The sequence below is a fragment of the Bidens hawaiensis genome, unplaced genomic scaffold (assembly GCF_021521415.1).
Source record: "Bidens hawaiensis isolate Kalapana, Puna unplaced genomic scaffold, B.hawaiensis_p1.1 tig00027296_1, whole genome shotgun sequence".
Lineage (NCBI taxonomy): Eukaryota > Viridiplantae > Streptophyta > Magnoliopsida > Asterales > Asteraceae > Bidens > Bidens hawaiensis.
The window spans coordinates 171,984-190,231 of record NW_027494404.1 but is presented as its reverse complement, the minus strand read 5'-3'; the positions used below and the strand labels follow the sequence as shown (position 1 = coordinate 190,231).

At 30.8% G+C, this 18,248-nt stretch overlaps 1 protein-coding gene across 1 annotated transcript; it reads right to left on the bottom strand.

Annotated features, from left to right (window-relative positions):
- Positions 1 to 342: 342 nt before the first annotated feature.
- Positions 343 to 3,155, bottom strand: LOC143575085 (NAC domain-containing protein 92-like). Its single transcript, XM_077059540.1, has 4 exons — positions 3,107 to 3,155; positions 2,602 to 2,826; positions 1,566 to 1,843; positions 343 to 774 (listed from the first exon to the last, which is right to left on the bottom strand). Exons 1-4 carry the CDS (start codon positions 3,153 to 3,155, stop codon positions 355 to 357), a joined length of 972 nt encoding a protein of 323 aa, XP_076915655.1. The 3' UTR covers positions 343 to 354.
- Between the last annotated feature and the right edge of the window lie 15,093 nt (positions 3,156 to 18,248).

The window sequence follows — 18,248 nt, the reverse complement described above, 5'->3', positions numbered from 1 at the left end:
AGAATGACAAATTAAAGTCTTCAAATATTTATTTATTTACTTGTTTTTATTAATGATACAATACTTATATATAAATACACTTATTTTCTAGGTTAGAAGTTAGAACTAAAGTCTACTAATACTAATGAACCAATTTAGAATAACTTGCTAACATTTAAAAACAAAAATTTATAGGGAAAAAAATTAAAAACAAAACATATTATTATAATTCAATCAAAATCCATGAGACTCGCTTGTATAGTTGTATGTCATATAGGGCAATATATATTTACATGGCATAATCTTTTTGATTATATCAAATCTTTTCATCAATCTAAGATAAATCTAAAACCAATTAACATCTTTAGTTATTGCTTAACAATTCCAAAAGTAATCAGCACCAAATTCACCACTCAAATTCATACCATAATCTTGACCACCCACTATTTCAATTTTCAGATTTTGACTCATGTTGTTGCCATCCTGCAAGATCTTAACCATTGATGGCTCTTGCGTCCACGTCGAGTCCCGACCCTCACCCTTGATGTTTGCAACCGTCCCAGCCATACTCGAGCTCCAACAGCCCATCATTTCTTCATTAGAGTTCGGTTTCTGTTCTTCCATTGATCCTGAGAAGCAGGTCACGTTTGAATTCTCGGTTCTTGATCCTCCATCGAAACTTGAAACCTCCATTAATGGAGGCATAATTCCATTGTTATTCATTGACAGACCCGAAATCAGTATCTTCTTTCCACCACAACTCTTGTCAAAAACATTGCTAATCACCCATTCCCCCTACAAGCCACAGTTTAAAACATTACTTAAAATAGAGTCGATTTAAGAGGTGTAAATGTGTAATTGAGCCGAGTAGCTAGTATAGTACTAAGGTCTGGCTTGCTAAAAACTCAATTTGAGCATAGGTTAAACAAGCTTGAGCTTTTATCGAGGCTCATTTAACAAACGAGCTCAAACCCAAGCTTCACAAATCGAGTTCAAGCTAACACGTGAGAGCCAAATCGCATGTTATTTAAATAGATTCTTATTAATATAGTGTTTGTATATTTATATAATAATTGTTATGTATAAAATTATGATAAAGTAAATACAGTATATAAGAATATAGTAATATAAAATAAAAAAAAATTATAAAAATTTATATATTATGTTATATAACAATCAAAATTCTAAAAATATATGAAGTTAATTATAAAAATATATAAAATAATAATTAAATAATTAATAAATGATAAACAAATCAAAGCATGAACTTTAAAAATAGTGTTTTAAACAATAAAAAATACATAATAAAACAATTAAATAATTAATAAATGTCTTTCAAAAAAATTAATAGTAATTAACAAATAATAAACGAGCCTAGCTTAAATTTTAATAATAGTGTATTAAACAAGCCCATCCCAAGCTGGAACTCTCAAAAGAGCCTAGCTCGAACTTTAAAAATTGTGTTTAAAAGAGCCTAGCTGGAACTTTAAAAATTGTGTTTTACACCCTGGTCAAATCTTTAAAATAAACATTTGTTTTTCCGGAAAACAGAGGATGTAACATCTTGTTGTTGTTGTTGTTCATACCTTTGCCGATTTGGGTAAATTATTAGCAGAAAGCTTCCCATCCAATCGATACTCATGCATCACCCAATCCGTCTTTTCACCTTTAGGGGCTCTTCCTTTATAGAAAACCAGTGTCTTCTTCATCCCCACGACCAATTTCTCTTTCGAAATCTCTTTGTCTTTCCCTGTAGCTTTCCAATACCCTGCACGCGTAGCTCGGTTCGTTCTCGATCCCGTCGGATACTTGCGATCTCGAACCGAGAAGAAGAACCATTCTTTCTCACCCATTTTCGCCAACCCTGTAAATTCAAACAACAACACAAGATTGGATCCTGATAAGATAAGGGTGTAAATGAGCCGACGCCTTTTCCAGCTCTTTTCTTTAACTAGCTCCCGAGGCGGTTCGCTTCTTGCCTTCGACACATTTGGATCCCTAGCTCCCGAGGCGGTTCGCTTCTTGGAGCGAGTGCAGAAGGTGGTCCACAGTGACTCCCAGAGCCCGAGGAACCAAGGATTTATATTTAGTAGGATAGTCTTTGCGATTCAAAAGGGGATAGCGGCGCAGCTTGTTGCTCGCTTACCCATTATCCAGACGTAGCTTGCTTTGTGTTATATAAAATATTAAAATTTTATATTCAAAAAAAAAAGAAAAAAAAATGGTTTAACTAGCTGAGGCTCAGCTAGTTTATTATTTATCATAACTTATTTTTTACATGCATTTTATATAATTTTGACAAAAAATTAAACCATTTTTAAGTTTTCGCCATCCCAGTAAATCCGAACAACAAATCGGATCCAGATAAGCGTGTAAATAAGCCAACCCGATTCCGAGCTTGGCTCGTTTTGAGTTACTATATCTATTGAGCTTAAAATTTTTTATTAAGCTCGGCTTATTTATTATTTACTAAGTTATTTAATACATTTTTTTTATTACTTTCATATATTTTGATTAAACGATCTTCATATGCTCGGCTTATTTCGAGCTTTTACTAATCCGATCTAGAGTATTGCTCCCTTAGGTACAAATAAAAAACAGAGCAGTACATGAATTACTTACATGGAAGCTCCCATGGCTCAACTCTGTTCAAATCAACTTCACCGATGACTCTGGACACGAAATTTGGATCGGAAGCCTTGGGGTAAAGATAGTGAGAGATGAGTTCTTCGTCGGTTGGGTGAAATCGGAAGCCTGGTGGGAGGTTAAGCTGTTCCATTTGTGTGGGTTTTATTATGTGAAAGATTGAACAACAGAAGGGTTTTATTGATGTTGAGGAAACGTGTACTTTGAAATTTAGGATGGTCGATTTATTTATTGTTACTTTTTACCTTTTTTACTTGATTATAATATAATTATATGTTTGAAAGATACATTTTTAAAGGGACACAAAATATATTATATGCATAAACAATAAAATCAAAATCTTGTTTTTCTTTAACGGCGTTTGAAACTATCTTAATAGTCAATTTTGTTTTTACGAAACCAGACGTCGACTGTTCATACTAGTTTTTGACGTTTCAGATCTGATTTATTTAGAAACACTATATAAAAGAAAACTCAGTACTAAGTGAAAACCCTTTGTCAATAGCAATGGTCTCAACCATTAACCCCATGTCATTCGACCTATTAACCAATAATAATAATAATAATAATAATAATACTTATTTGACGCTCTAAGTCTGATTCACGCGGGAAGACAACAACACCATCAATGAACACACACATCATTGTAAGAAACTCATTTGAGTCAAGTTTTGAACTCAAGATCATAAAAATTTCAAGTCTCATTCATTACTATCATCTTACTGGACAAAAGACCAATTATATATAAAAAGAAGGAAAATAATAAGAAGAAGAAACTTTTTCTTAGTGACTGGTTAGAAATTTAATTTTGAATTAAAAATTAATTATACGGGTTTATTTAATTATAGCAACTTTTATGTTTACCATTTACTTGCTATCTTATAGAAAAATAAATCTGTCATTTTCATTTTCCGTATGTTTCTTATTTTATGAGATTCTTTTGTTCTGTTTACAAGTTCGTCTTTTTCCAATATCTTCATGGTTGTTTTATTTGTTTGGCAGTTTTAATTTTCTGTTCAATATGTATGGAACAAAAATGGATTTTTTATTTAATAAAAACACATATACAATTATTCCAAGCTATATTTTGTAATTATAATAATTAATATTTAAAATGTAAGTATTCCTAAGAATGTAGCCAAAAAAGTGTAATAACTATTTTACATTATACCCTTTTTTTACCTTTTCAATTTTTTCTTTTTACAGTTTTCTCAATTATCATATTCAAATTTCTATCTTTTAATATATATATATATATATATATATATATATATATATATATATATATATATATATATTAACTCAAATGAATGGTTCACAAAAGAAAGCCACTTTGTCAAAACAAAAATAAATTAGACCGAAGGTCCAAATAGACAATTACCAAATCAACCGTCTAGCCAACATATGCAATATTCACAATGCTATCCCCAACCTCCACCATTTCCAAACATGCCAAGCCAGTTGGCATCGGGTCAATTCTTTTTTGACCCATTCATGTGGACCCATACCCTCCATATGAAAACGACCATATATGCATCCAAGACGTGCCAATGTTGACTTGATTGACGAAAGCGAAGATCAAGCTGAACAACAACAAGAAAGTGTTCCTATAATTTTTTCTAACTCATGCTTGATAAATGATTAAGTGATTTTCCTTTTATTATGTAATTGTTTAAAGGGGTATGTCTATTTAAAGAGTGAGTAAAAGAAGTTTTAGACATCCATAATCTCTTTATATTTATATAACTATACATAGTTATATACCAGTTATTTAATAAATTTTAGTAATGATAAATATATTTTGAGTTAATTCAATCTAATACGCATAATAACTCCTTATAATGGTAAAATCATTGGGCGTAAAAGTCAAAAGTTTGATTTAAGTCTATCCTACCGGCAACAAATAATCATAGACGGAAATTGAACCAGACATAACCCTACATTAAAAATAGACCCTAGCTTCCCCAAAATAATTAGTTCGTAATTAATATAATTATTTATCAAGAATTTTAAATTTAACTTTGTTTAAGTTAGGGATATTGAATTTTAATAATTTTAATTTTGATCCATTTATCGGTGTTAAGCTCAACTTAAAAAATGTATCATAATGGTCCTAACCTGCAACCTATTATCTTCCATCGAACAAAGTCTAACCTCATTAGTTTTTTATTATGTAACTGGTTAAATGGATGATTATGTGGAAATAAAAATGTTTTTATTATTGAACAGTGGGGGCCTACCACCACCTTTAATGCAAGTCGGACACCACCACCTTAACTACCAGCCACCACCACCCAGCATCGCCGGCCAGCCTTGCTTTTTAACCCACCGCCGACAACAGCTTTTGCAGCCCACCACCACTATGTGACTTAAACCTACAACCATTTTAAGAAGAAACACATTTATTTACACCTTGATTCTTTTAAGCTATAAATATTTGACGTGACAATGTGATATTGTTGTTTTGGATAAATTCCTAAAATGTTATATTTTTAGAAAAAGATTCCAAATATGTTCCTTCAAATTTCAAAATTCTCTCTTTATCCCTTTACTAACTCGTCTTCGTCTCTACGTTAGAAAATCGAGACGACATGTTTCTTAACTTGTCGCTTCCCCTCCATATTAGCTCATAACTCGTCGCATCCCCGTCATGTTAGCTCGAAACCCAGTGTCTCCCCTCCATGTTAGCTCAAAACTCGTCGCCTCCCCGTTGTGTTAGATAAAAAATTAAATCAATTATTATTTAAAAAACTATATCAGAATAAGGTACATATAAAATGATTTGATGATATGTATGAGTTTTCTAAATTATATTATTATCCAAAATTCAATATACAATAACTTAAAAACCAATAAAAAATAAAATATTTAAAATATATAATTAAGTTTTGGATTCATGTTTTTAGTGAAGATAAGGTAGATTTTTTTTAGCTAACACAAAGGCGAGTCGTCGAGTTTTGAGCTAACATGGAGGGGACACAATGGGTTTTGAGCTAACATGTCGGGGAGGCGGCAGGTTATTAGCTAATATGGAAGGGGGGAGACGGGTTAAGAAACATGTCATCTGGATTCTCTAACGTAAAGGCGAAGTCGCAAAGACGAGTTAACAAAGGGACAAAATAGGTATTTGGATTTTGGAGAGAATCTCTCTAAAAATAGAACATTTTGAGAATTTTACTTTGTGTTTTTTACTAACCAAATTTTATACATTTGCCACATAAGTATAATATAATTACTTTTTATTCTTTCAAGATTTGTACATTTTCTTTTTCATTTTATACTCTTAGCTTTTTGGCCCCTTTAGTTTCTTATACTTTTTTAGACCCCTCAACTTTATATATCAAAACCCAACTTTTAAACTTTACTTTCTTAGAATTTTCTCACAATACCAGACTGGCACGTCAAATGTTTATAGCTTAAAAGTATCATGAGGTTAATAGATATGTTTATTTTTAAATGGTAGGAGATTTCAGACACGTAGTGGAGTAACTTAGTATTCTTTACTTGTACCGTCAACATTAAAGTTCTTTCTTTCTTTCATTCTTGATCGAGTTTCTTTTTTAGTTCTTCTTAAATGTGTTGCTATAATATCACTTATTGGAAATTAAGAGGCAATGGAACAATAATAGTAACAAGATAATTCTAATTTAAATTTTATTAAAAACAAGATAAAGAAAGCAATCTTGATTAATAAACTTGTTTTCAAATGTTTATACATAACCCTAATATAGATGTTGGAATAGTGCAATGTGAATTAAGGAATGGTTTCACAAAACAACCATGAGTTCGAGTCTCACAAATGGCACCAATGAATAAACATGAACCGATATGTGTTGGATTTGAGTAAATGTCCCACAATGATGAAGACACAACCACACCTCGTCTGCACTAGCTCAGCTCGAATATGCAAACATCAAGAGGCAGGGACAAAGTGTAATTTGATGGTTAGGTGGGAGAAACGCTTCTAGCTTAGAAAAAGTGTCATCATCGCAATCATGATCTCTCCGTGCATACAAATGTGTAATGTACAACAAGAGATAGTATCTGATTAGAGTGAGGAAGACAACCTGATAAGAGGGGGCATCTTCTTTTAGTTAATCAAACCCTTTAATACAAATATTTAAATGTACAATTAAAATTTATAAATCAAAATATAACAAAAAATTATGTGCTTGTAGACCTAGAATAAGTTGTATCAAACATACTTTTTCACATGCAAATAGGTAGATTAGTCATATTGTTATAATATAATATTATCACTTGCATTAAATTGAATTGTTTAGCAAATGTCATAAATGGTGGTTGAAACACTTTTAACACGCTAATTTTCAACCTGTTATTAAAATATATTAACGATTTGAAACTGTACCACCTAAACTCTAAATTATCAAATTAAATTTATAAACTAAATGATACTATTATAATATTCTTGGTATTGTATTATGAGCTCAGTACCATATAGCTAGCTACCGGTATTTATCCTGAATTTTCCAATATTTATTTTCTTAAAAACTTGATACACGTACCGTAAATTTTCGGTTGATAACAATATTGAATTTACATAGATATTATAACTTTCTTACAACTAGATTTAATGAACTCCATATCAATATATTGTATTGTAGTTTTTTTCTCTTTGATTTAAGGGATACTTTTTATAAATAGTTTATACTTTTATACAACTACAGGTCGTATTTAATTAAAGGTATGTAAAAGGAAAAAAAACAAATTATTAAACAACTAGGTTATGTACCCGTGTATAACACGGGTTTAACAAATTTAATTTTAAAAGTCAAACATTCAAAATATCAATACTAAAAAACCATGATAAATACATTTGGTTATCAAATATAAAAGGTAAGAACATACATTACATTTAAATTAAATATTTTTTTGGTACAAATACATTTATCATAAATCATCAGATATTATTTGAGAGATATCATATGTTGTATAATAGTAAGGTTTTGAAATAACTATAATTTAGAAAAAAAAAACTATGCTTAATAAAGCATATTTGTCTAAAAATAGAATTAATCATATCGGTAACGAAAAATCTTTTTATAATAATTTACTCATTTACCAGAGAACATAGTTGTATCATAAATTATCATTCTATAATCAAAAGAATAACTGATGTGTTTGTCATATAACAAAATTGTAAATGATACAAATTATTCATGTCATGAGTTAAAAAAGAATAAAAATGGCGAATTACGTTAAAAAGGACAATTAAGTTACACTCATATTTTACAAACTCATAAAGAAATCAAAAATCTCCAAATATTTCTTTATACACAACATTAGATGTTCTATTTGTAAGCTTACCATATGTATCTAATTTAAATATTTGTATTTTTACTCCATCTCTTCTCTTGACTATTGATAGTTAGTCACATACAACTTTCCATGGCTGAAAACCGGATGTTACAGAATGAATGTTGAGCATGCAATCTGAGTTGTTAGAATTGAAAACATTAATTAAAAAAACAAAGAAAATGTTTAATCCATCAGGATATATATAAATAATAAATTGAAAAACAAAAAAAAAATCATATTCAAATATAAATTTGTAACAACCTAGTTTATGAGGGAATGCTTCAGATGTGGGTTAAAAGATCAATCATGTATCACAATTTCTTCACTACAACAACAGACTCCAGAGTCCAGACTCAAACGAAAAACCTCAAGTCCTCAATTCTTAGAACATGAACACAACTCACTACTAGAACTAATTGATGATGTAGAAGCTAGTGAAGCGTATCAAATAAAGGGTCTAACTGACCCGTTTGCACTCCTTTTGTTCAAGTATATCAAATGGATTGGGTATTCGAGTCAAACTGGCCCATTTCCACTCCTTTTGTTAATTATTTAATTTCATTGATTCTCATGAGCAAGATTTTACAAAACATCAACAGTTTGTCAACAATTGTATTCCTATTTTAAGATGATTGAATTAGTTAGAAACCAACCGTTGTCTCACTTTCACATTCTGAGTGAATCTTGCAATATTTGTAAAAAAAAAAAAAGAACACGAGGTCAAAGTTTGGAAGTTATACAGGATTATCTATAGGATCCTCAATTCTAATCGCACTTTGATATTGCTCAAGGTTTCTAATAGGCTGTTACACATATAAGTTACACACAACAAATTAAAACTAATTGTATATGCCTTTATCAAATGATAGTTAAAACTCAACATTATATGCATAGCAAAGGTTTACCAAATTAGTATGTTACAATTGTGTAATGAAGATTGAAATATAAACAAATTACCTGGAAAAGTCCAAACTCTTGCTGGAGGATCTTGTAAGCTGAACATTATCTTGACTGGTCTTTAAGAAAAAAGGAAAAACATTTTAAGTTACCAAAGGCAGGTTAATTATAGTTTTCAACTATTGTAGAATTTAGTAAAGTAAAAGAAAAACAAAGGCAGGTTAATTGGTAGTCTATGATGCATCAGAAAGTTTTTGCAGATTATAATGTTTATGAGTGTATATGTCACACCCTGACCAAAGGCGAAACATGCCGGGGTGCAACCGATTGCCCAAAACACAAGATACTATTAAAGTGAAAATATTTAATCAACTCATTTATTTCACAAATCAATAAACAACACATCTTGGTCATACAAACAAATTGAACACAAGTAAATAAATATATTGTTCGTTTTACTAATATCCTAATAGTCTTGGTAACGTTTTCCATCAAGTCCTCAAGTCGATAAAAGTCAAACCTGTAACAATGCATAAAATAATATTTTGTCAACACGTATGTTGGTGAGCAATTTCATAGTTTGAATATATATAATATGAGCGAAATCCATAAACGTATATGAGATTATAAATAAAAGCATCAATCGTGGCATATAAAACATATGCAAATGAGGATCCTTTCTACTCGGTAACAACCGACATACTCGGATAATGAGGCCCTACTCTACTAGCACAAGACTAAGTAGTTAGGGGAGCGTATGATCATACTTAATGAGGCTCAACAACAACATAAAAATAAACACTCGCGCACGTAAAGCATATGAGGCATATAACACACAAAAGAGCAAGTATTCCAAGTATCATATACCCTAAAGTTTGTGGTTTGAGAAAAGTGTATAATAAATCATTCTTGTTTTGAATAAGTATGCATGTTACCCCCAAAAGATAAAAGTGAAAACGGGGGATGAAATGTACTCACCTCGATTGACGAATCGAGAAATAATAAATGACCGAACTATAGAAAGCTTGCGAACAAAACGAACGAATCCAACTTGAAAGCTAAATGAAAACGAATAAATAAAATATATTAATGAACTTGAAACCCTAATGAAACTATATTGGAAAACATTGAACGAGAAGGTTCGGTTGTTAATCGGGTTACCGGTTAGTTTGTTAATGATTAGGGACTCGTACTAAATTGATAATTTAAAAAAATAAAATAATATTATTTTATTGGGCTTTTAAATAACTAAACCAATATTAAATAGAAACAAGACGGGTTTAATTTAAGAGTTCGGTTTTATAAAAATAAATAGATAATAAAGTTTATAATAATATTATTAATATTAAAGATAGAAATAATAATAATGATTTTAAAGTAGGTTATATATATATATATATATAAGATAATGATGTTAATAATAATAATAACAATTATTATTATTAATAATACTAATATTAATAGTTATAGAATAGAAATCTTTGTATTATTTATAATGTTGTTGATAAAAATGATAATAAATAATATTGATAGTGAATAATAATACCACACTCGATGTTGGTTCGATTTCTAAACGAGTTCACAAAATAAATATAATGATATTATTGCTAATAATTAATGATAATAATATGATTTTAATAGATTATAATAATATGATCTTTAATAATATTAATAACAACTTTAATATTTATAATAATAGTGATAATAATAATAATAATAATAATAGTTTTGTTAAAAGATAATAATAATAATAATAATAATAATAATCACAATAATAATAATAATAATAACAATCTTGTTAATAATAATTATAATAATAATAATAATCTTGTTAATAATGATAATAATAATAATAATAATAATAATAATAATCTAGTTAATAATAATAATGATAATAATAATAATAATAATCTAGTTAATAATAATAATATAGATAATAAACATGGTTGCCGGAGTTGATTCCGGCAGCCGGAAAGGCGCCGGAAAACAAAAACAGAGAAAGAGACTTACCCTGGGAGAGAGAGAGTCCACGAGAGAGAGAGAGAGTTAGAGAGATGGAGAGAGAGTCCGCGAGAGAGAGAGAGAACGACGGTGAGGATAGAGAGAGAGAGAGAGAGAGAAAGTACGGCTGTGTACGGCGGCGGACGTCGGAGAGAAGCGGCAGCAACTTAGCTCGCCGGAATTGATGGTGGCCGAAGGGGGTTTTACCGGAGAACTGTGCTCGCCGGAAAAACGAAACCGAGAGGGAGGTAAGGGGGGTTTACCGGAGAACCGAGGCTGAGGGGGAAGAGGATGGCGTGCGGTGAGAGGTGGTGACCGGAGGTGGGAGAGGGTGTTCGCTGGAAAACTGCAAGGTGTGGGTGACGGCTGTGATAATAATATGGTTAGGGTTAGGGTTGTTAGTTTATATAGGTGGGTATAAAAGTTACATTTTTGGTCTCTTAAGTTTCAATAATGGTTTAATACGAGCTTAAAGGTTTGTACAACTCGTAACGACTTTACGAAAATCATTTTGAACTCCTTATATTTTTTTAACGACATTATAGTATGACAAACATCGATTTATTTATGATCGAGGTATATTATAATATTATATAATAATTAAATAAGGAAACAAAATGTTGAGTCGGGTTTGTATAATAAAAGTTTACAACATGGATACAAATCGAGATCCGAAAATTGACGAATGTCACAGTATCCCCAACTTTTTGAAAATTTCGTCCCGAAATTAAAATAAACTTAAAGAAAAGTAATTATTAACGAATGTTGTCATTGGTAAGATAATTGCATGAACAAATTTTAAACAAACGAATAACGTCAAATCCTAGAATGACTCGAAAAAACGCTACAAATGAGAAACATGATAAAGACACTTATATATAAGAAGTACCAGCGGCGTATCCACCATGCCCTTATCATAACTCGCATTTCTATCGTCTTTCCGCTATCATCCTCGGATCTGAGTTATCGCACACAACCGTACTTACCATGACTTCCATACGGGGATTTCGATAATTAAGTGTGCACACATAATTATTTCGATCGTCGTATGGTCCACATGGTTCGTTCCATTGCGTGGTTTAAGAGACATATTTATTTTGAAATCTTTAACTATTAAATGTGTAAATAAATTTGTTGAACTTTACCAATATTGGTAAAACAGAACTAACGGTTGAAAATTTCGAGATTGACTTTTTAATAAGTAGGAAAAATGGGGTACATAATTGAAGCAACAAAATCCGGCGGTATAAATCGAGGTGATAATTACAATTCGGTTGAAATAAGTAAAGCCGATCGATTAAATAACTAAAAAAAATTATTTTAAGGTAAACAATATGAAATAAGATTCGAAGTCAAAAGTCATCAAGATAGTTACCAAAGTCTATAATTCGTGGCACAAAATAACACCGATAGATGAAATCCGATAAGTGAAGAATGAGAAGTCCAATAAATGAACCCATAAAGTTGAGTTAAACAATGATATAATTAATAATAACGTCGTACGATGTGTTTCACACGTGAACAAACTTGAGGTTAAGGAAATTGGGAATTCGATTGCGTGAAATCACGAGAATGAGGTGAGTTTCTTTGGGGTGACGCATACATGTATCAATATAAATAAAATAGCATCTAGTTAACAACCAAAACCATCGATGAAATGTGATAAAATGTGAATACGGCCACTATTGTGAAACCACTTATATAATCGTCATCATAATAACAGTTTCCAATAGCGCCAAAACTTGCGGACAACCACACATAGGCCGCTTAATAGATTAGATGACATGATGTAGAATAATACATAGAATCGTGTTTACATAAACGCTCAAATTATAAATAACATGGTCATGAAAATATCGTTTAAAAGATAAACAAAATTTGTAACGAAATTGAGGCTTTGAAAGTATTACACAAATTGTTATTGAATAACTTGAATTCGGTCATTAATAATCGAAACACAAAATGAAATCTCGTGTGCATAATATTGTCATCGAAACATCTCATCAAATGAAAAGAAAAATCGCAATAATAGTGAGACTCGAATAAATGTTGAAATATGTAAATCGCGTAGCGTATAATAGAATAAAATTCGAAATGAGGTCTTAAGTAAGACCGTTTTATTGTTTCCAAGAAAATGTATATAATAACAAGGCATCGCGGTAACGGGTAGCTAGAGAAGCATTTTGATCATTATCAAATGTAAATCTTGTAAGCCAAATTGTTAAAGGAATTGTATACATAAAGCGGTTGTGATAAAAAAAATATTTATAAAATAATGATTGCGATAATAAGAAGTAATAGTTTGCGTAAATCATTATCGAACAAAAATTTGTGTAACAATATAAAATATTTATAAACGCGTCCCAAAAGATTTGTAGAGTCATGATCATTGAGTTTATGCAAGGTGATGAAAATTGAAATTTGTTACTAAATAAATCCCGCATTCAATATTCAAAACGAAGCCTCGTATTTATAAAGTTATTAAGAGATTTATCACCTTAGGTGATACTATTTAAAATCTTGAAATCATACATATAATCGTTTAATAATCTTTGAAAGCAAATCCTCATAATCACATTTTTGTTGTCATGACAATATTTATATTCTACAAAGATGATTTATAAAATATGAGCAAAATACGTAAATCGTTAACCGTGAAGGAGTTTATAATTTAAAAGTGATTATTTGAACATATGAGGTCGTTATAAATACACTAGTTGGATATATATAAAAAAATAGAGGAGAAATGAAGCTTGCGCGTGTATGGGGGTTTTAGGCTTCGAATAGTGAATGGTTTGAAAATTTGGTGAGGAGTGAGTGTGTTTCGGTCGGCTTGGATAGTTGAGTTTTCTTTGAGTTGAATCGACGAGGTTTGTTGAGTTTTGGTCATTTGAGTAGGTTAGGCTTAGCTGATTTGTGTGAGTAGTGGTTGGCCTATTATGTGAGGTTTGGCTTATTTGAGTTGGGTTAAGTTGGTGGGTTGAATAATTTTGATCTTGGCTAGTTTGGGTTGAATATTGGTTTATACATGTATTTTGCAAGGAGTGTTTGGGTTGCTATTTTGATATCAAACTCTATGGTTGGATGGGAAACGTTGTGGCAATATGGTTTGTGACTCGACGTGGCATGGGCCGAAGGGTTTTGAGTCATAGTTGGGTAAACTTTGGTTTGTACATGTTTCAAGCATTCGTGAGTGTGTTTGTCGGTGTTTTTATAGCATTAGGATGGTGAGTTTGATAGGTTTTGGTGGCGTAGAAGTGTCGGTAGTTAGGACCTTTTGTTGGGTTGATTTTTTTATATCTTGGGCTTGCATTGGGTTTGAGTAGGTGAGGGTATACTTTTGGATGTTTAGGTTTCGTTCATATTGAGGAGAAATTTGAGTGTGCGGGAAAACTTTTGAAGTGTAAGGATGATTTGATTTAAGGCGGTAGGTTGAGATGGGATACGGGAGTTTGGGAACTTGTGGTTGCGTTTATGGGGATCTTTGACTAATAATAAGTATTAAATTGAAAATATCATAATTTATAAATAATGTTTGAAACATCCATGAAAATTTGGATAATTAAAAAAATTACAAGTTAATATATATATATATATATATATATATATATGAATATGAATATGTATTATATAAATAGAATTCTTGAGATCCGAGCGTGTGAATCACACAAATGTTTTTTTTATAAAGATTAATAAAAAAATTATTTATTTATTTTTTTTGCTTTTGAGAATTTAAAATACATAAGTTGAATGTTAAAATTTGTTATGAGGTTTCAATATTAAATGATGAATGTCGTTTTTGGGAATACAAATTTGCGAAATGAAAAAAAAAATTCTACCAAGTTCGTTACTTAATATCGTGTAACAAAAATATTATGGTAAGTTAAATGACCGGCACTGTAAATCGAGAAATAACAAGTAAACGATTTTTGTCTTTTAAGTAAAATTTCTATGTAGTTTTGCGTGAGGATTTCAAGAAAGTTACAAACTATAAGTTTGCGAATTTTCTTGAAAAATCATTGAAAAACTATCATAAGAATTTTAAAAGGCGGAAAATCATATGATGCAAGTTTTTTTTTTGCGAAAATTTATAACGAACCAAAGATTGTATGATGAAAGTTGTTATGAAAATAAATTTGGTAGCGAAAATTAATTTTTTTTACCACGTGTATTATATATGTAGTATAATTAAGAAAAATGTCGTGAGAGGTTTAAATAATTAAAATTTTGAAGTGATCGTCCAAAATAAACGGAATGGTTATAAAATTAAATTTTATAAAATTTTTGTACAAGAACTCTAAAGACAATTTACAGTTTATACAATAGGAAATTTACTTAAAAATTGAGGTGAAATTTATCATAAAACCTTTTTAATATGATTATATATATATATATATATATTTAACTTATATCGAAGAGATCATAATGAACGAAATTTGTAATAAAAATCATCATGAAATCAAAATGAGAAAATTGGTGTAAACTTTATTATATAAAATCGAGATATAAAAGAATTATTAACAATATAAAAAAAATATAACATTTATAAATGAAGGCTTGTGATAAGAATTTATAACAAAATGAAGGGAAAATGGTTTAAATTCTTGAAATGTAATAATAATGTTTTAAGATTTAAAGGCGGAGAAATCGTGCATGAACCACCATGACTTGATATTCCGACACTAAAAACCTTTAATACCAAAAATACCATGTTGGAGTCTAAACATGTGCACGTACCACCGCGTCTTTTTCATGTCTTCGACTCAAATAACGATTGTAACAAAAACAATAAATCAGAATACAACGTCATGTCAAAACACTAGTTCACGAAATCACCGTAGTTCTATTGTTTTAACACCGAAAATTAGGATGGCGGGCGGAACGCTCGCATTCGAGAACTTAAAGTGGTCATCTCATATGAGATAATATTTAAGGAGATTTGAAACAACGGGATCCAAGTTAAGCTCGTGATCCATAAAACACAATAAAAATTAATGTTTTTGAGTTTTAGGGTAAGGATACCTTGGAGTATTATGAAAGTGTGTGTGTGTGTGTGTGTATAAAATTAAACAAAAGTAATGTAAGGATACCGTAGTATGTTTCGAGTATTTGTGTATATATGCGATTTGATGAAACAAATAAGTATATAAATAAACAAGTGTATTGAACAATCAAGTAGGGTAAACACGTATAGACAACACGTATAAGGACCCTAAGGTAAAAATGATAATAAATAATATTGATAGTGAATAATAATACCACACTCGATGTTGGTTCGATTTTTAAACGAGTTCAGAAAATAACTATAATGATATTATTGCTAATAATTAATGATAATAATATGATTTTAATAGATTATAATAATATGATCTTTAATAATATTAATAACAACTTTAATATTTATAATAATAATAATAATAATAGTTTTGTTAAAAGATAATAATAATAATAATAATAATAATAATAATAATCTTGTTAATAATAATAATAATAATTATAATAATAATAATAATAAAAATCTAGTTAATAATAATAATAATAATAATAATCTACTTAATAATAATAATGATAATAATAACAATAATCTAGTTAATAATAATAATAATAATATAGATAATAAACATGGTTGCCGGAGTTGATTCCGGCCGCCGGAAAGGCGCCGGAAAACAGAAACATAGAGAGAGAGACTTACCCTGGGAGAGAGAGAGAGAGAGAGAGATGGAGAGAGAGTCCGCGAGAGAGATAGGGAGAGAGAGAGACAGAGGGAGAGAGAGAAAGAAAGCACGGTTGTGTACGGCGCCGGACGTCGGAGAGAAGCGGCAGCAACTTAGCTCGCCGGAGGTTGCCGGAGGTCGCCGGGACCGAGGTCGCCGGAAAACGGCAAGGTGTGGGTGACGGCTGTGATAATAATATGGTTAGGGTTAGGGTTGTTAGTTTATATAGGTGGGTATAAAAGTTACATTTTTGGTCCCTCAAGTTTCAATAATGGTTTAATACGAGCTTAAAGGTTTGTACAACTCGTAACGACTTTACAAAAATCATTTTGAACTCCTTATGTTTTTTTTAACGACATAGTATATGACAAACATCGATTTATTTACGGTCGAGGTATATTATAATATTATATAATAATTAAATAAGGAAACAACATGTTGAGTCGGGTTTGTATAATAAAAGTTTACAACATGGATACAAATCGAGATCCGAAAATTGACGAATGTCACAGTATAACTTGTAGATTTGTGATTATGTGGATTAGCTAAAGGATTTAGTAGATACAATTATACAGGTTTAAATTAAAATTGAATATAGAAAACGATTTTATCAACGATAACAGTTAAGGTAAAAATAAACATAAAAGCAAAAGGAATCATATATGTAAACACAAACAATTAAGAAGGAATTATACACCTAAGTGGCTGGAGCAGGATAGTGTTCGGAACGTCGAGATGTGGATGATGACACGTGGTGATAAGGATCGCCGTTTGCTGTTCAGAATGGAAGATTTGGGTAGATTTTTCGAATGACGAGATGTGGATGATGATAAACTGCGGTGAAAGCGGATCAACGATGAAGGATGATGAGATGGTTGAGGGATCTGAAACATTAGGAAAGGGGCCATAATGGTTTAGGGTTTCTGAAACTGAAACTGAAACATGTTGAGAATGGATGATGAGATGGGTCGGGCTATAGGATCCCAATTCTTGGGTGAAAAAGGAGACGGGTGGGAGGCGGGATTTGAGAGTAAGGATGGGGTAAGAAAAAAACACGTGGTAGAGGAAAACACTTATTTATTAAATAGTATAGATCAATTAAAAAAAAACATTTTAAATAACACAATGCACTTATGCACATGCTAGTTTCAATATTGGGCTTAAATGGGCAGGGCCTATTATTGGTAAACAAAGCATAGCCTAATAACATTAACACCATCTTCAATTTCACTCAACGTTTACTATGTTAGGTTGCCCGGTTTATTTGTTGGTGTCAAAACTCAATAGAGGATACGAGTGCAGGGCGGATGATCCTAAGCCCAACTCGACTTAGATTTCTTGTTTAATAAGTAACAAACACTTGTTTTGACTATATATATTCCACGTTATGTACTTTTAATCGACGCCACTCAAATAAAGATTACTTAATTGCCACCGTGGATGTAGGTTAGATCGAATCGTGTTCTCGTTTATTGCTTGCGTGTATGTGCGTTAATCCTAACATACCATTTTTCAAAAAACAAAATCAGATAAATTCATGCTTTTGTGATCATTAATGGACTCATTCGCAGTGGATATAATTGATGTATGTGAACTTCTTACCTCTCAGCTTTCGTTAACTCCTCGGGAATCAGTTATACATTCCAAGTGTTTGACATATTACCCAACCAGACCTCTTCATGTGAAAAACCA